The sequence below is a fragment of the Rhineura floridana genome, chromosome 5 (assembly GCF_030035675.1).
Source record: "Rhineura floridana isolate rRhiFlo1 chromosome 5, rRhiFlo1.hap2, whole genome shotgun sequence".
Classification (NCBI taxonomy): domain Eukaryota; kingdom Metazoa; phylum Chordata; class Lepidosauria; order Squamata; family Rhineuridae; genus Rhineura; species Rhineura floridana.
The window spans coordinates 85,613,376-85,633,037 of record NC_084484.1 but is presented as its reverse complement, the minus strand read 5'-3'; the positions used below and the strand labels follow the sequence as shown (position 1 = coordinate 85,633,037).

At 38.1% G+C, this 19,662-nt stretch overlaps 1 protein-coding gene across 14 annotated transcripts in view; it reads left to right on the top strand.

The window, feature by feature from the left end:
• DMD (dystrophin) overlaps positions 1–19,662 on the top strand; it is a 2,032,119-nt gene that overhangs the window by 1,897,876 nt on the left and 114,581 nt on the right. For 13 of the 14 annotated variants that reach the window (XM_061627388.1, XM_061627390.1, XM_061627384.1 and 10 more), the window contains one exon: positions 11,815–11,876. In XM_061627388.1, the coding sequence (XP_061483372.1) occupies positions 11,815–11,876 (62 nt within the window). Of the gene's footprint in view, positions 1–1,550; positions 1,791–11,814; positions 11,877–19,662 lie in introns of those variants that run through there. The other variant, XM_061627393.1, reaches the window with a different exon arrangement.

Here is a 19,662-nt window from a genome sequence, read left to right as displayed (position 1 = left end):
ACTGTGGCACACACCCACGCTACATCTGTCTACACTGAATGCAGGATTTTGGCATAGGTGATAGCACTCAGGATACGGTAATATGCACTGCAACTTTCCCACACCTTTCCTATAAGGCTGAGCTGAACTATATAGAATAGACAGCTATTTGAGATGATACAAGGCCAGGGCATCTGCCAAGCCAGAAGCAGCATGCAAATCAACGCTCTTGGGCTGCTTCTCCCTTACCCAGCTCATTGAAGTGAGTGTACTTCAGAATCTTCTTTGATGTTAGAGGGCGTTCAGGGTACAATTCTCAGATTGCACAGGGATGTCCTTGTGCTGCCTGTGTGAGTAGCACATAGTGAGTGGCATTTTTGTAAATAGTATACTTTTCAGGACTGTCCTATTTCTTTAAACTTACTATTTGTATGTTTATTTTCTCTCACTGAGAGTCAAAAGTTTGTACCCAGCAAAGGTGTTGTACAGAAGGACTGTTCTCACAGGTGAATTTGAAGTAGCACAAACCCATCCCTGAGTGATCACAGAGGGTGGGTCCTCATGGGCAATACCAAGCAAACATTTTCCATTGTGCCTGGGAATTATCGCCTGCCTCTTCTGTGACATGCTCAGTTGGCTTCCAAAGATTCCCCACTCAGAACAATGTAATCATTCATATTACCCATACTGTCCTTTACATTAAAGTACTTTGATCTCCTTTTTTCCTTACAGCTATTACAGCAATATATGTCAACTAAAGATTACTAACCATGCATAAATAAAAATTTCAAAGAGTCTTGTGGCACCTTAAAGACTAACAAAGTTATTGTGGAATAAGCTTTCGTGGACCAGGTTACTTCATCAGATACATACATGTGTAAAATTAATATAATGCAAACATGAAGGATGCAAGAAGACCATCTGCACTCATTTTGCTTTTATTTTATTTTCAAGATGGGGGAGAGAAGGGATAAAGAACTGGGGTTTGTGGCTTTGAGTAGGTGAGTTGTTTTGGTATGACTTACTGGTGTTGTGTTACAAATGATCTTCAATACACATACAGAATTAATAGGTTATATCTAAATGCGCTGAACTAGTTGGAAATTATTACATCAGAAATAGTACATTGTTTACTATTACTATTTTTTACTATTTACATTGTTTACTATTTACTCTCCTTACAAATCTACGTTTTCCTGTCTTTTTCTCTTGCCTTCAATCTTTCCACTGAAAATCACAAGATCCAAAAAGGCTATACAACAGCTCTTCGTTTCAGTGCAATTATTAGAGCTCAGAGAATTAAATTAAAAGTCTGTGGGTGGGTGGTTCTCCTTTCTCTGTCAGATCACATCATGTCATACAGTTTAGAAAGAACCATCTCAGCAAATGATGTTCAAATGATTACTTGTGATCATTTGCGCTTTAGTCCGTTTACCGAGTCCTGGCATTTCTCAGACATCCTGGACGACATCTTTTGGTTCTACCTTAAGTACCCCCCCTTCAGTTTCCCACCCAACTGTGCCATTTCTTTGGAGTTCTTCAGTTGTTGTTCGCAGGTTCAATAGGTGGAGCCGAGGCAAAGAGAGCTCCGCCCTGTCTAGCCCTGCAGCCTTCCCTCCCCTTTCTCTTCTCTTCCGCCCTTAGCGCGATAATGCTCGTCTCACCGCAGTGCTGTTCGCAGCTCCGCGCGCTGGTGGTTTAGTTTTGCGTTAGGCTGCAAACACACTCGGTCTAGGAATCTGCTCTGTTCTCCTCCCCCATCTCTTTGGAGGCGCTGAGCAGTTAACGGCGATGAGGGAACAACTCAAAGGGTAAGTTTAATTATTATTCAGACCAGTCCTTTTTTTCTTTTTTAATGAAAATCTTGCATTTGAATCCTTGTGTGCTGCTGGCAAGCCAAGGTAGTTAAACGTAAATTAAACTTCTGAAGACGTCATCGCATTGGGGATTTACAGCTTGAGAGTCTTCCTTGCCAGCTGTTTTCTCCTGTTCTCCGTGCAGGTGTTTGTAGCTGACTGGGGCATGGCAGGCTTTAACTCTTTCTCTCACGGCTGCAGACTTTGGGGATTAATGATTTCTCCCCGATACAGGGGCGGCTGGATAGGGGATTTTATTTTATAATTATTATTTGTTTTAAATTAACCTAACATCAAAGTAATCTTCCCCGGCACACAGCCCGTTCCTCTTTATATTTCTATCGTTCAGGGGGTTTAAAAGCCCTCGATTTTGCAGCCTCCTCATTCTAAAGTACCTTTTAAGCATTCTTCATTTTGTAAGCGCATTTAAAGAGAGAGAAGTCCTGTTATTCAACATAATGTGTATAAAAAACCCTGCAAAAGAAAGGTGGCCAGACTTTTAATTCACTGTGCTAAAAGGTCAAACTTCTGCTTGATTTCTTCAGGGAATTCGAACAGGCATTTAATTTAGTGCATTCGTTCTTTCTCTTGAATATCCTTCCGTGTCTTGATAAATGTGGTCTAGTTGGAACGTGCTGGCTGTGGAGGTATGAATGAAAGAATACATGTAAGAAGCAGCTAAGCAGGAAGTCGGGAATGAGGAGAGGAAGAGAATATTAAGCGGGGAGGACCCTAGAGGGATGCACTTTGTTTGCTCCATTAGTAGAAAACTTTAACAAAAAAATAAAGAACGGAGTATTGTATTTTAGTGATACCTGCATCATTGTGTAACACTGCTTTTTTATGAGTGGAAAAATGTACAGTATTGTATCTTAAATAAGTTGGTATATAAGTAATTTTTCTCTAAAGTAACTTTATTTATAAAAAATATTTTAGACTTGAAATGCTGGGGTAGGGGAGAGAACTAGAATCAAATATATAATTTGTATTTGAGTGTAATGAATCAAAAAGAGAAATGAATTTCAAGACTATTTTGATATTGGTAGCATGTAATGTTTTTGTATAGTGTACATGTGTAGGGAATTCATTTAATGTACAGGATCCTGTTTTAAATATTTCTTAGAAAAACACACCCTTTCTGAAGTCATACTCAGTATTCAGCCTTGCCTCTTAAAATAAGAACTAGTTTACTGAGATGTTGCTTGTACTCCATTAACTCCAGAGGAAATACAGCTCCAAAACAGATCTTTGGTCCCTTATCACTAAGGAGTTGGTTGCAGTCATCATTGTTTGATTCTGAATTTGCCAAGACCCTGCAGTGAAATTGCTTTGGCAGAAGTGGAGAGGATAAGCTTTGAAAAGCAAATAGATCAGTGGACAAGTAACAGCTGGAGGGGTTGGCTCACCAAGCTTTAACTGTCAGGGTGCACACAATAAAATGCTGCACATCAAAAGAGACAGAAAAATAATTACCATACTGTATTTAGCAGTTGACATTTAGTCCCTTCTGCTCCTGCTTTATATTAATGCAAAAACTTTTTAAATTTGTGCATCTTCTTGGAATTCTGAAAATGCCATCCAGAGCCAAGAAAGCAACAAATAGCTAACTTTTCTCCCAAAACACATTGATCCAAGAATTAAAAAGAAACCATTTCATTGTGGATCAACAGACTTCAGATATATAGATGAAGAAAAACAGTAAACCTTCACAAATCATGAGAGGCTGCTACTTTCTGCATCACTATTCTATTATTTTTACTGTGACTAGTTTTCCCTCCAGGAAATTGGGATAAAATAGGCCAGTGGGGGAGGATGGAGATGTTTGCAACTCTAAATAACAGCCTTTACAGGCAGGTTACATTTTAATTGGCCTAGAATTTACTCTTCTTTAGAATGAATAACAATTTGTTTACAGTAGCATTCCTATGAAGGTTTAACATTAGTTAGCACAACCAGAAACAAATCCTAGTTTTATACACACAGATGTTTTACAGGCTCATTAAATCAGTGATAACCTCAGGCACTACTTAAAAACAAAAAGGGGAAAAACTGCTTTATGTCTACAGTTTGAAACTAAATCAGTTTGGTGGTACACTATAAAATTATACCTTAATTTCTAATAATTAGTAAGTAGGTGCTTTTGGTTCCCTATTGTCACCTGATAGCATTTTGTTATTCTTCACACATACACATCTAGCTCATACTGCATTTTTCAAATGGCTGTGGGAGGGAGATAGAGTTGCTCTAATGCTGTTGGAAATTAAAAATATCATTTGAAGACTGAATGTGCAGTTCCATACTCAAATTTTCACTTAGAAAACAAATATCCAAACAAATATACATGGTAGAATCCTAAAAGCATATGGTAAAATAATATAAAGTATATGTTTTAGAAATGCACTCAAGAACACAACTGAAGAACTGAAGACCATTTAAATTCCTATGAAAGAAGCTGTAATGTTGGTCAGAGCAATCCTAAGCGGCATTCATCTCCCTTGCGTGCAGAAGGGTCCAGGTAGGACCCCTGTAGAGCTGCTGCTAGTCAGTTTAGATAATACTGAACTAGAGAGACAAGTGAGTCCGACTCAATATAAGGCAGCTTTCTATTTTCCTGTGTTCAAAGATCTTTCATGTTCCAAACTGTGTGGGCCAGGGCAAGAAGTGGGCAACACTTCTTTCACCTTGCCCTAGCAGATCCTAGGGAGGGGTATTTTAAAATGTTCGCTTCAGGTAATATGACCGATCTTGGGGGAATTGAGGGTCTGTGGATCCAATGGATTCAAGGCTGCCTCTGCCCTGCCTTCACCCATCCCTGGATCACCTTCTTTTGGGCTTATGGCTGGCAAAAATGCTGGTGGTGGTAGATACACACCCACAGGGTTTTCTATGAGCATGGCAGGGGCCTCCACAGCAGACATCCTGCCCCTTCTGGAAGAGTGGCACCCCCCCCATCCTAATCTCCAGCCAGCAGATCTGGAGATTAGGATAGTCCTGTTGGTTTTTTAAACATTTCTGCTGCTGGTGGGATTTAAAAACAAGATGTAATAAAGGATACAGAAGAAAGAAAACTAAAACTAGATACATTAGAATGCATCTTTATATTTGTTCTCATAATCTGCACCTAAATAATCCTGCAGAAAACCTTCACTAATCTTGGGCTGGAAAGTTCCGTTTTTGTTTTGTTTGTTTATAACAATATTGTACGAATTTTATGCACTTGCCACCTGAAATGAAGCTGCCATGGTATTTACAGAGAGAGGATGTTTCAGGTGACACTGTGTTCACACATGATGGTGCACGTATCATGGGTGTGATTGGCTCATGCACAGTAAGCCATTGTCTCTCTTACCATAGTGTGCAAACACAGTCAGTGGGATTGAATTTAAATAGGTTAATCTTATGCATATTTTAGCATGAGTTACATTATTTGATATTAATTTTCTGCATTCAATATGTAGAGATATGGTAGATTTTTGGTCACATTGAACCTCTGATGTATGTAAATCTTTTTCCTTATGTAGAATAGCCAGTCTCTGCAGGTGATACCAGGCTGGCTTGTTGAGGCTGGTCCTTATAAACCGATTTTCACCCTAACCATCTACAAGGAAAGTCTGACAAAACTTTGCACATTCCAGTCTCATGATGGCTGATGGGTGAGCTTGGATGTAAAGAAGGCTCTCCCTAGAGATGTGAAGGCCCGGAAAAAAATGGGAAAAAATCTTGTTTTTGTTTTTTTCCGAAGCCATTTTTTGTTTTTACCGAAAATTTGAAAAAAATTAAGAAAAAATTGATTATGAAATGTTTTATTTTAGCATGATGAATAAAATGTTTCATTGAAACTTGGTCCCCCCCCCTTTTCTCAGTTCTTTTTATGGGGATGGATGCTTTATGTCTGCTTGACACTGTGGAGGACTAGTGGAAACATAATTTTCTTTGTTATTATTATTGATGGTTTCTTCTGTTTTTTTTTAATTGGTTTTTGCCTGCTTCTCATAAACTGGCAAAATGAAAGAGGTTCCTTCCAGTTCAGGTGTTCCTTACAGTTCAGGATCTTGTAGATCCATTTGTTACAAAAAGTAAAAATTTAAAAAAGTAAATTCAGTTTGTAATAATGCTTGAATAAAATGTACTTTTAAGATACCAAATGTGATCATTTTATGCCTAACCAACTTCTATATAATTACCTTTTTATGTTCCTGAAGTAACAAAGTGACTTTCAATCTGTAAAAAGTGCTAATATTGCATTTTTTCCATTTTTCTGAAAGGGTTTTTTTCCATGGCTTCAACATTTCTGGAAATTTTACATCTCTAGCTCCCTTCCACAATCTCTCCTTCACATGTGACCACATCATATGGTATTCAGCTAAGTCAACCAAGGCCTAGAAGGCAGAGGAGAATGCTTGTTTTATCTACCAATGAGACCAACCCTTGCCTAATTCTCTCAGGAAGGTGGAAGGGGCGGCTGGACTCAAATAGTCCTATAGACCCCGCCCCTTCCGCTGCACGTTGCGCCGACGTCACGGACGTGACGCGTGACATTGCCCCATTAACAGATGGGGACAGCGTCTTCACCCCCACCTGCAGTCATGCCCCGCTCGTCAGCTGCGCGGCGAGCGGAGCTTCATTTCTCTCAGCTTCACAGCTGATCTCAGAAGCTGTAGAGAGAATATAGGACACTAAAGTTGCAATCCAATACACACTTACGTGGGAGTAAGTCCTGTTGAACCCAATGGAGCTTACTTCTGAGTAAATACATATTGGATTACAGCCTAAGGCAGCACTAAATTAGTCCATGTAGTTCAATATTGTCTAAGCTGCTGTTCAAGGTGTCAGACAGAAGTATTCTCCAGCCTTTCTTGGAGATGTTGGGGGGTTAAACATACAACCTTCTGCATGCAAACTATGTGCTCCCCCATTGAGCAATGGTAAATTGAGACCAGAATGTAAAAGCATGGAGAAGAATCTCTTGTTCTTGCACTTTTATCGTTTTTTCAGCCTGACAACTGGGCTTAGATATTGAATAGGGAGGTAAGCATGACTAGCGTGTATCTCTGAGCTTACATTTTGGAGCTAGTTTTTTTTTAGTTCTGATGCCTTCCTTTGTATATAATCCCAGGCTCCTTTCAGAGGAAGGGTGGGCTACAAATGCAATTAATTAATTAAATTCTCTGCAGAAAGAATTCCTTTGTGGGTAGAAGTAGCCTGGTTCCTCGAGCAAAAGGGGTTGGGGGAAGAGAGGATGATGCTTATACACAGCATTCTAGTTCTCTTTATTATGCCCCCCCTTTCTGGCTAATAATGATTACATTGATTCATAAGCCCTATAACACAGAGAAGGATTTCTTAAAGTCTGAAGAGCTGAGTACATAGTATGTGTGTCCTCTCTTAGAAGTCCAGTCACCCAGTGTATCCCAGAGCCAGCCAGATAAGGATATCCCAAGCATCATGCAGAGGAAAGAAAGCTAGATGGTTTTTCTCCCTGTCTGAGTCCACTTACTTCTGAAACACTGTTCTCCATCTCCTGCCCCAAATGCTTTCTAAGTCCTTTACATCATCTTGCAATGATACAATTGAAAACCTGAGTGACATAGGGACGGTAATGGGAATGGTCCACTGAACTTTTAGTACTGCACATTCTACCGTATTCCATCATTTGAGCATTGCGGGGAGCATTTTTGTCAAAGGTGTTAACCTTCTGTGATACAAACGTGTATGCTTACTGGAGTTAAACATTGCTGCAGATGTATTAAAGATGTATTTCCAAGTGTAGTTGAAAATGCTCAAGGTTGCTTAGTTAGCATTTTACTTTACACAGTGTGTACGGGCGCACACACACACACACCGATAGAAGCAGCCCCAGAGCTAACAATTAAATGGCCTTTGAAAATGGCAAAGAGGCTTATGAGGGGAAGTCTCAGTGGAGTCTAACCTTTCCTTGAGTTGCATTTGTGTGTGGAATTGTTGATAACTTTCAAAGCTGAAAATGTTCAGAAAGAAGGAACACTTTTTAGTTCGTGGAATGAAATAGCTGCAGCGTTCTTGTGTTCTGAATATAAAGAGCTGGTTAAATTGGCTCTTGCGCTTTGCAGTCAAACTGAACCTTCACAGAATCCTCAACAAATGATATTCAGCTTTCCTTAAAATTTCACACAGGAGTAAAAGAAGTCCTTCTGGTTCTTGAGTACATTATTTGCTCTTGGAAATGATTTATAGATAATTCCTAAAACAATCATAAGTTCTTTTTGTTAAACAATGGTGCCACGGTTGCCTCAACCATTAGGTTGAGTGTTGAATAATGGCTTCAGAAAAACATGTTAATGGATGTTCACAAATCTCTACTTGTGTAAACACACTCTCCAGACTAAGGGTGTTGTATGTGTAGATTGCCATTTAGGACATTTACCATGGTTGTGATTTTGGAGCAATGAGCGAGGAGCAAGAACTTTTGCTGAACAAGAGCTGTGATGTTAGAAGTTGTCAGAGCCATCAAAGTCAATATACCTTGACTTCACTGATGCCAGAATCCCTGCCATTTGGCTGAGATTCTGTAATACCATGAAATAGTCACAAGCATTGACTACCTAGGTCAACCTGCTATCCATAAGTGAAAGAAACTGCTTGCAGGCAAGTGCATGGAATTCCATGAATGCGAGTGAGTGGGCTGGTAGAGGAGGGATAGTGCTATGATGTACCCAGTGTAGAAATGTAGCAGCTTTGTGGAAGGGATGATGCTCTCAGTTTCTCTTCTGCAAGCCCCCAGCAAGCTAGTAACTTTTGTGAACTTAGTTTATTCCTAAATCATTCTTGTGAATATCAGCACATAGGGTTTAGGAATGGAAGAGACTATATGTGCTTGATGGGAAGGGAAGAGTTTAAAATAATCCCATCTAGAATAAACCATTATGTAGATGGTCTAATTTTAATAGAAGGATCTTTGGCTTTATTGAGTTAAAGCTAAAAATCTGAACCTTTTGAGAATTTTGTAATGGATCTATATTTTTAATTTACAAAATGGATTTAAAAAAAAACAATAAAAGCTAAATCCTTCAATGACAAAAAAAGCAATCAAGCTGAGGAGTGAGGTGAAATTATATATGTATCTGATTCCCCCCACATCCTTTCCCTCAGTCTGACTTCCCTCTCAGTTGTACTATATCAAACATCCAGTGAAATATATTCATAAATACATGTGCACACACTGCAAGAGCTAGAAGTAAGTTTTCTCATTTAATAATGTACAACTATAGATATGTAGGACAGAATTCAAAGTCGTGAGCAAATTATTGGCAACTCTGTTTTTGAGCAAAAACATAACTCCCCCATGGTTACTAAGACCAAGACTGGAGGTGGAAGCTAACATCCAGAGCTCTGGGAGCAGACACATGGCTTTCTAAAGCAAAACTACATCTGAGGCATTGTGAGAAATTAAAATGGAGGCCAAGACCCACCTGTCAGCACCACTTGGAGCATTGTTGCTGCTGCTTATCTCCAATTAAGCCCACCTATGATGGAGGAGGCTCACCAGACGGCACTTTGCTCAAGGCTCCCTCAAACCTAATATGTGTGCTACCTCTGTGCACACACATTTTCAGCACAAGCAAAGTCTTCCTTAAAACTGGATTTTAGCACATAATAAAGTTTGATTTTAAGAAAGCATCTATTGCAACTACAGTACTCGGGTATATGTTGAGTCAGTTGGTAGACTGATATATATAAATGGGGATTCTGTACTTCAAATAAAGTTATTTTTTTCAACAAGAGCAAACAGAAGATATCTCAGACCAATTAACAACTATTTGGAGAAAGGTCATAAAAGTGACAGAAATCCTTTTAATCTACTAGTCTTTTTTATCCACTCATATTAAGTATATTATGAATTAATAAAACATTCTTAATAAAAGTGTCTTAGAATTGTTTTAACAAAATCTTTTAAAGTAAGGCAAACTATTTTTCTCTTTGGTTATAAAAGTCACTCCTCATAAATACTTTAGCACCTCTGATTAGAGTCAGAGCCACTATAGTCTTTGTTCTCAATAATACACATGTATGAATAAATACTTTTTGTGTTCTAGCCTGAAATATAATAATAAATGTTGGTTTTAGAATATCAAATATGACTTTAAAAATGATAATAAAATTATACATTTTCTCTCTGTGTGTGAGTGTGTGATGTTATATATTTGGATAACTTGCATAAATCGCTTCCCTCAGATATACAAAATCAACTTGCAAAACTCCTATTTGCGGCTTCTTACATATACTTGGGAGTTAATTTCACTAAGCATGTTATGGTTGCAATTAAAGGGTGAATTAATATAAGGTAATGAATTCCTACATTAGCCTCAATAGGATACATACTACTAAGCAGGTGTAATGCCTAATATAAAAAAATATTTTATCCCATTAAATGATATGTAACTTCATAAACATCTGTGAACTCACTTAAAATTAGTCTCTGTTCTTCAGGCTTACAAAGAAGCAGAACGTTAGTATGTGTGAATATTAGCTTGAGAGTTTATTCTTACAGATAAGAATATGTTTTGGCCACTGAGGTACTGATACTTCTGAACTTCTTTTCCTAGGAAATTAAGGGTATTGGTTTAAAGAAAAACTGATTGTGACTGCATGGATAGGTGTAGGCTAGTTAGTTCTGTTATAATATTTATTATTAAACATTTATAATAAGCTAGGCACTATTAGATTTTTAACCTATGGAATACCTCTGCACAGTACAACAAAGGACACTGGAAATTAATCCAACTCTCATTCTCAGGTTTGATTCAAAATCTTCACCTTTAGAGTTGTATCCAAAATAGTGCTAAGGAGTACATCACACCAGCTCAAGGGTTTCTGCTTGCACAAGACTATCCCCGCATGCACCCCCCAAATCTGGAGCAGATTTGGAAAAGGAGTGGGAGAAAAAAGTCAGTTGCACAAGCAGAGATCCTTGCACTGATGAGACACATTAGTTGGATACTTGCAAAAACAATAAAAGAAATAATGTCAAGGTCAATTAATAAAGCCGAATCAATTTTTTAAATCCAGGTTTTTTACCTCTGATCTACTGCTGTCTGTGATTAATCTGTGAGCATTAATATGGAAGTTGTTAAAAAACCAAATTGATTTATCAGTCAGTGCCACTTTTGCCACATGAGCTTCCCCCCTTTTTTGTCAGCTAGATGTATAGGAAACATGTCAACCTTTTCAGATGTTGGTATACATAATCACACTCATTGTCTGAAATGCAATCAAGGAATCTGTACATTCCTGAGTGACAATTCTTCCTGATCCTGATCAACAGATTGTACCAGATCTATGACAGGCTACCAAAAAATATACCTTTGTTGTGGATGGTATGAAGTCACACAATTCAACTTCCATTTCACAGTGCATTCTAGTGACCTCTTTTGCATTGAATTGTTAATATACCTCGCAAGTGTATAAAAATGTATGAATGGGATTGATGAGATTTTTTCAGTTTTAGATTTAAAAAATGTGCTAACTTAAATCTGCAGGTATAAACCTAACGCAATGTGATACTTTACCTGAATTTTGGCTGAAACACTCACTGTAGATAATTCCGGCCCCAGGAAAAAATATGTTGATGATGATTATGATGATGGTTTGGGGCATATGGACTGGGGAAAAAAAGTAAATGTACTGCCTTCAAGTCGATTCCGACTTATGGCGACCCTGTGAATAGGGTTTTCATGAGGCTGAGAGGCAGTGACTGGCCCAAGGTCACCCAGTGAGCTTCATGGCTGTGTGGGGATTCGAACCCTGGTCTCACAGGTCGTAGTCCATTACCCTTATATTACCATGTTACTTACTTTAGTAAAGCAGTCATTATAACTCAATTAAACAACTGCTGCACTTGGCAATTTATTTAAGAAGAAAGCCAATTTTCCATAAAGGTATTGGGAGTAGCATAACCTTAATACATATAAGGCTATCATTTTTATTTATTTTTGTCTTGCAGCCATGAGACGCAAACAACTTGCTGGGATCATCCAAAAATGACTGAGCTCTACCAGTCCTTAGGTAAGAGGGGTTGTTGTTTTTCCATATTAAACACTTTGGATGTTAGGAATATTTTTTTCTGGGGAAATCAAGACTTAATTTTAAGTGAAAATGAAACATGTACAATATAAAAGCAAATGTTTAAAAGGGAAACTGAAGTGTCAGCAAGTGGTTTAGATTCTCAGTTCTTCAGTGTTGTACAGATTCTGCCTGTTAGAAATCAACTAATTAGTGTGAACATGTCCCATCCCTCCCACCCCCTCCTCCTCCCTGGTCAGCTAAAAAAAACAAAAACAGTTGCTATTAACATTGGTGGAAGGCAAGCCTTGCCAGTGTGTCTGAGCACTCAAATAACATACAATTATTGGAGTTAACACCAACATCAGTGATGTAATTTTAAGCCTGTAACATCAAAATTCATTTATTCTCAGTCGATAAGTTTCCTCTATAGCAGGAGTAGCTAATATGGTGTCCTCCAGATGTTGTTGCACTGTCTCAACAACCCTAATGGTTGGTCACATTTGTTGGGGCTGATGAAAGTTGTAGTCCAACAACATCTGAAGGTCACCATGTTGGCTACCTTATACTCTTTCTTATTGTGCTTAGGTTGTCCATGCCCAATCAGAGCTTCTTTGTCTGCACATTACAACGTTCTACCAGGTTTTGAAGGCCATTGCTTCTACTGTGCTCTGCCATTGCTAGAAATATCATCTGCTTTAAAAAAAAAACTGATATAGATAATTGTGTAGCTAAATAGTCTCAATTGGAATGGCATAGTTGAAGTATATGTGATACAGTATATTGTCCAACATTTTTAATTGTGTTACACAAAAGAGGCTTAAGGGACAGATAATGCCAAAAGATGTTAAGAAAAAAAATCTTCAATTTGCTGTGCTTTTTAATATTTTCATTTTGTCAAAGTGAATTCTATTCATCTTCTGGGTAGGTTTAATAACAACCATTATACTCTGGGGAGATTTTTAGCTCCGTATCTAGGGTAGATATATTGTGATTGTATTTCTCTCTTTCTAAATCCAAATAATGCCAACCCTTGGTCTAAGATTCTCATAGTATAAGGCAAGTTTTCCTAAGGCAGTTCAGAAAACTGACAATTATGTCAAAAGTCATTCTTGACATTTCCTTTTCTACTATGAATACAAGATAGTTCAAAAAGTAGGTCCAAACCATGCATAGCACAACGCAGATGGTGATGTGTCTCCTAATTTGTCAAGTGTGGTGCCCATGAAGTTGCTGTGTCTTATTGCTGTGCTGTGCTTCTTCAGAGTCTCTCTGGGATTATAAAACTGGCATCCATGGGTTTTACAAGAATGTAGCACATGAACCCATGCCTTGTGCAGTGTCACAAGCCCATCCAGAAACTTCCTTCTATCCTCTTGAAATTATAAATTTAACATGCAGTAAATCATTTTTTTCCAAATAATGTATCTTTTTTTCTAAATACAGTAATACCTCGGATAACAAAGTAGATGTGTTCCTGGATATTACTTCTTTAACATAAACTTTGGTACCAGAGGTAGGAATAACACAGAAAGAATAGGGGTAGGTTTCTATACCCATTCATAGATAGTGGGGGCAGCTTCAACAGGGGCTTTAAATGGTACCTATCCAGCACTCACCCACTCAACCTCATTCTCCTCCTCTGATTCACATTGGATCCTTCCCTCCCCAGCTCTGCGAGAAAGCAAGAGATCTCTTTAATGCAAAGCAAACAGATAGGCTTGTCAGTTTCACCTTAGCAAAGCAAAGGCACAGGTTTGTCAGTTTATTGATAGCAAAGCAAAGACACAGGCTAGTCAGTTTCACCTTAATTTAAAGGCACATGTTTGATGTGCAAAGCTGATTAGTTCCACCTTAAAAAAATCCTTCCTTAAAAGGAGCTTCCTTCCTGAAGGATTCATTAACTGAGGTATTAGTGTATCAGAATTCTTTAAATGGCAAGCTATTCTATAAACGAAAATAGATTCCCCATTTCTCCCTGTTTCTTCCCATACTACCATTTTTGATGTGATACTCTACAGGTTTACCTGTTTTGATTTATCTCAGAATGTATTTTAGCTTTTGATTTTCTAGAAAACAATGATTGACAGCAATACACTGTAGGGAACGTGCTGCTCCAATAACAGATTGTGGGAATATTCTTTTAAAAACAATTTTGTCAGGAGATAGCCCTGGACACAATTTCCTGTTCACTTTATACAACACATCCAAAGATGTAAATATTAATGATGTCTTGTTTGCTATTACTACCCTGTTGTCTTCCTTAAACCATAGCATGATTTTTAGTTGTCCATTTTAATGTTTCATTCAAGAGTAATGTTGTTAGAACTATTTGTGTTTCTTTAGAATTCCAAATACTATTTTCCAACAGTGACATATTTCATTAACTACTGACGTGGTGCTGTTTGGCTTTTCATTCGTTTCAAATGTGGATTTAAGTGGTAGTAAGTAGTTAAATCATCTATGCATCCTGCTTTCCTCATAAGATTAGTAATCGAAAGATTCTTTTTTTAAAAAAGTAGTGGAGTATGATGGTGTTCAAGAGAGAAGACATACGAATATAGTGCTGTAAACAGTGTGAGAGAACTGCTGGAGAACCTGTGCCCTTCCAGATATTGCTGGATTCCATCAGCCCCGGCCAGCTCAGGGCTGATGGGAGTTATAGTTCAGCAAAATCTGGAGGGCCACAGGTTCCCTGCCTCTGGTGTAGAGTGCAATTGTAAGTCACTTAGAGATTGCCCTGTGTTAGGCAACTGTCAGTATAATCCTAACTATGTCTACTCAGAAGTAAGTTCTATTGAATTCTGTGGGATTTAGTTCCAGGTAAGTAGGCTTAGGATTGCCACCTAACAAATTAATTAAATAAATAAATTAGAGTGGTAGCAAAAAAATGTAGAGGTTCTGGCTGCAACAGCTATGAACTGGGCTATGGCTGAATTGGACATCTGAAAGAAACAGGCAGATGATGGTCAGGGTCAGCCTCAAGACCCTAGTACTTAAAAAAAACAGCCACAGAATGGGGGTGGAGCAGAGTTTAAATAGCCACACCCTGCCCTGCCCCAGTGCAACGGAGCATACATGGTCACGCTCAGGGGATTGAAACCATACCAGGATTTCCCCTGACATGGCCGCAAAGCCCCGCTGCTGCTAGAGCCCTGAGGGCCTGTTAGCAAGATGGGAAGTGTGTAAAGAGGGGGAGAGGAGGGAGAGAAGGAAGACATAAATAGGTCACAGTCACTGCAAACGAACATGACACATCTCTTACATCATTTGATTTTGCACTGTACATATCAGAAGCTCGTATCAAAAGCTAGAATATGTTGGCCATAAGCTGATATAGAGCTCAGCTCTGTGCTAGGTTGTGGTTGTTGAATTAACAGTTTTTCTTCCCTGTTAGTATAGTATTCTGAGCAGTTTCTTATCTCTAATACTTTAGGAAATACAACAGTTCCTATGCTTGTCTAACTAAATTATCCACACTCATCACAATAATAGCAGGGAAGTAGCTGGGGAGACTATGAGAGGACCCTTATAATTGTTCATAACCTAGCTTTGAGACTAAACTTTAAAAAAAACCCAACTCCAGTCAGCTGTCAAATAAACATAATAAAATTGTTATTAAAATGAGCAAGAAGAAAGCCTGCCTGCATGGTTTGTTGTTTTATTTGATAACAAATTTATATATAATAATTAAAAATAATTAGGGAGAGCCACAAAGGCAGCTAGTTGCTGTTCAGTTGGACTTTTCTGTCTAGCAAATTACCAAATAATTTCACAGGAGACCCTGAAAGTAATGGAGGTAAGGATTTAATGGCAGCCAGTCTTCAACCATGGTTAAAATGTTCAAGTGGACCACACAACTGAATGCTCCCCCTCTTGTGCACACATTCTCTGTACCCTCTCCTGCTGTTCTGAACCATGGTTTGTCATTATGTTGGCACTTACATTAGTGCAAACCCATGCCCATTCCAAAGCTAGGATCTGAAACTTGTTTGAAGCTCAGGTCCCTGATTACAAGAATAGTTTGGTTAAATTTTGACGTTTATATTCTACCAAACATGGCTCATAGGAGCTGTGCATTAATCATTGTTGCAGTACATTGTTGCAGCCCTGTATTAACCATGGTTGTTAATTATGGTGCTGACATAATACTGGAGCATGGAAAGGTGGCAGGAAAAATCATGCATCCAGTACTTTATATGTATTGCCGCAACTGAACTGACATACTTCTCAACAGTTATCACATGTTCAAAGGTTACCATTTTGTACCCAACTGAGAGCATAGTCTTAGGAAAGATGGGTGATATAGACAGAGGCTTTATTTATATGTGATACAAATAAAGCTTGGTCACCTGTATTCAGAGAAAGTATATTATACCACACTTTGCCTGTTTGGACGAAACAACAAACACATTTAACTAAAAAAGTGAGAACTTCCAGATTCTGCTTCCTTGCTATCTGGGAGGAAGAGGGGGAACAGGCATGCCTGACACTCACTTAGGCTCATTCCATCCTATTCATTTTGTGCTCAAGCAGGAGAAAGACTTACTGAATTCCGTGAAGCCAATAATTTGTTTCTTGCAAACACATTTTTTGAGCAACCAAAAAGACGACTGTACACGTGGACATCACCAGATAGTCAATATAGGAATCAATTTGATTATATAATTGGCAACAGAAGATGGAGAACTTCCATACTTTCTGCAAAAACAAGACCAGGAGCAGACTGCGGTACAGATCATGAACTGGTCGTATTGAAAATCAGAGTAAAGCTAAAGAAGAACAACGAAGCAATCATAATGCCAAAATAGAATTCAGATAACATCCCAGAAGAATATAAAGATCAGATAAGGAACAGATTTGAGGCTTTAAACATAGTTGACAGAGAACCAGAAGAACTATGGAATGAAGTCAGAGACATGATCAGGGAAGAATGCAAAAAGAGAATACCTCTAGTTAAAAAGAGAGAAAGAGCTCAATGGATGACTGAAGAAACTCTTAAAATGGTTAAAGAGAGAAGGAAAGCAAAAGCAAAAGGAGATAGAAACACGGTCAGAACCCTAAATGCAACAATACAGCGACTAGTACGTAGAGACAAAGAAAACTATTAACAATAGTTATTGTATAGAAATAGAAGAGGACAAAAAAAAGGGAAGAACAAGAGCCTTATTCCAAAAGATTAGAGAAATGAAAGAGAAATTTAAACCACGAGTAGGGATGTTGAATAATCAACAGGGGAACACACTGACTGACCAAGATGAAATAAAAGGAAGATGGAAGCAATACACTGAAGAACTCTATAAAAAAGATGCCAGGATGACAGATTCATTCACGGTGGAACCATATGATGAAGAACCAGAAATTTTAGCATGTGAGGTCAAAGCCGCTCTTAAAATACTTGGAAGAAACAAATCACCAGGAACATATGGCATACCAATAGAGTTGCTACAAGCTACTGAGACTGAATCTGTCCACATTTTGACAAAAATTTGTCAAGAAATATGGAAAACTAAACAATGCTCCACAGACTGGAAACGTTCAATATATATCCCATTTCCAAAGAAAGGGGATCCCAAGGAATGCAGGAATTATAGAACTATTGCCTTAATATCCCATGCAAGTAAAGTAATGCTCAAGATTCTACAACAAAGGCTCTTACCGTATATGGAGTGAGAAATGCCAGATGTCCAAGCTGGATTTAGAAAGGGAAGAGGCACCAGAGATCATATCGCAAACATACATTGGATAATGGAACGGAGCAAGGACTTTCAGAAGAAAATCACCCTGTGCTTTATAGATTACAGCAAAGCCTTTGACTGTGTAGATCATGAAAAACTATGGAATGCTTTAAAAGAAATGGGGGTGCCACAGCATCTGATTGTCCTGATGCGCAACCTATACTCTGGACAAGAGGCTCCTGTAAGGATAGAATATGGAGAAACCAACTGGTTCCCAATCGGAAAAGGTGTGAGACAGGGGTGTATTTTATCACCGTGTTTGTTTAATCTATATGCAGAACATATCATACGTAAAGCGGGATTGGACCAAGGTGAAGAAGGTGTGAAAATTGGAGGGAGAAATATCAATAATTTAAGATATGCAGACGATACCATATTATTAGCAGAAATCAGTAATAATTTGAAAAGAATGCTGATGAAAGTTAAAGAGGAAAGCACAAAGGCAGGACTACAGCTGAACGTCAAAAAGACTAAAGTAATGAGAACAGAAGATTTATGTAATTTTAAAGTTGACAATGAGGACATTGAACTTGTCAAGAATGATCAATACCTTGGCACAGTCATTAATCAAAATGGAGACAATAGTCAAGAAATCAGAAGAAGGCTAGCACTGTGGAGGGCAGCTATGAGAGACCTAGAAAAGGTCCTCAAATGCAAAAATGTATCACTGAGTACCAAAGCCAGGATCATTCAGACCATTGTATTCCCGATTTCTATGTATGGATGTGAAAGTTGGACAGTGAAAAAAGCGGATAAGAGAAAAATCAACTCATTTGAAATGTTGTGTTGGAGGAGGGGATCTTTGCACATACCATGGACTGCGAAAAAGACAAATCATTGGGTGTCAGAACAAATTAAACCAGAACTGTCACTAGAAGCTAAAATTATGAAACTGAGGTTATCATACTTTGGACACATCATGAGAAGACATGATTCCTTAAAAAAGACCATAATGCTGGGAAAAACAAAAGGAAGTAGAAAAAGAGGAAGGCCAAACAAGAGATGGATTGATTCCATAAAGGAAGCCACAGACCTGAACTTACAAGATCTTAACAGGGTAGTTCATGACAGATGCTCTTGGAGGTCACTGCTTCATAGGGTTGCCATGAGTCGTGGTCGACTTGAAGGCACATAACAACAACAAATGGTTCAGTGTGACTTGTGAAGTTGTGAATGCAAGCAATATATATTTCAATGTTTCTGGCACATGTTAATATGCTGGTTTGAAGCATATTTCATATTTCAAGTACATATTAAAATTGCATGTATGAGTTTGCAGGAAATACTCGGTGTACAGTGATAAGAAAATGTGCATAGTCTTGAGCAGTGAACATATACGTCCCAAGTTGACTAAAGTGTATTTAAATTAAACCGAAGCTCAAAAGTGGAGAGAAGCATATTTCTCCAAATTCTAATTAATCCCATTAGTTAGAACTTTTGAAGTTCAGTGGTCTTCTGGGAAATGTCTCAGTTTCTTAACCTGTCGTTTCATCACCTATGGCTTCCAGGAACACAATATCTCTTTAAAAATTGTGTCTCCGATCTAAATCGAACTTTTATTATAACAGACAGTATACGTTATGTCCTAGATGAAGCCTTCCAGCACCTTGTAAGACTTTCAGTGAACAAAACTGGAAAGGTCTGACTCAAGGCAGACATTGATAGGCTTTTAGTATCACATAAAACATGGATTTCAAGCAAAGTGTTGTAAATCTTAATCTACATTCCATTTTTCAGTGTGGTTAGTTCACATCCCCAGGTAAAGCATAAATGTTTTAGCAACAAAGAGAAGGTGTGCCAGATTTGTATCACATTTGAAACATCATAAACTTTATCAAAAGCCAGTATTATACTAGCTGTATATTATAAGGAAATTGTATGATATATGGATCACTGATACGAAGTTATCATAATGTGGTCACTCTATTCTTGTTATAGTCAAATTAACTTATATCGCATTATGGCTATTGGTCTATAAAAAGACCAATATCAGTTTTATCCGGTCCATCCTGTTTTTATTTATTTATTTATTATTTGATTTATATCCCACC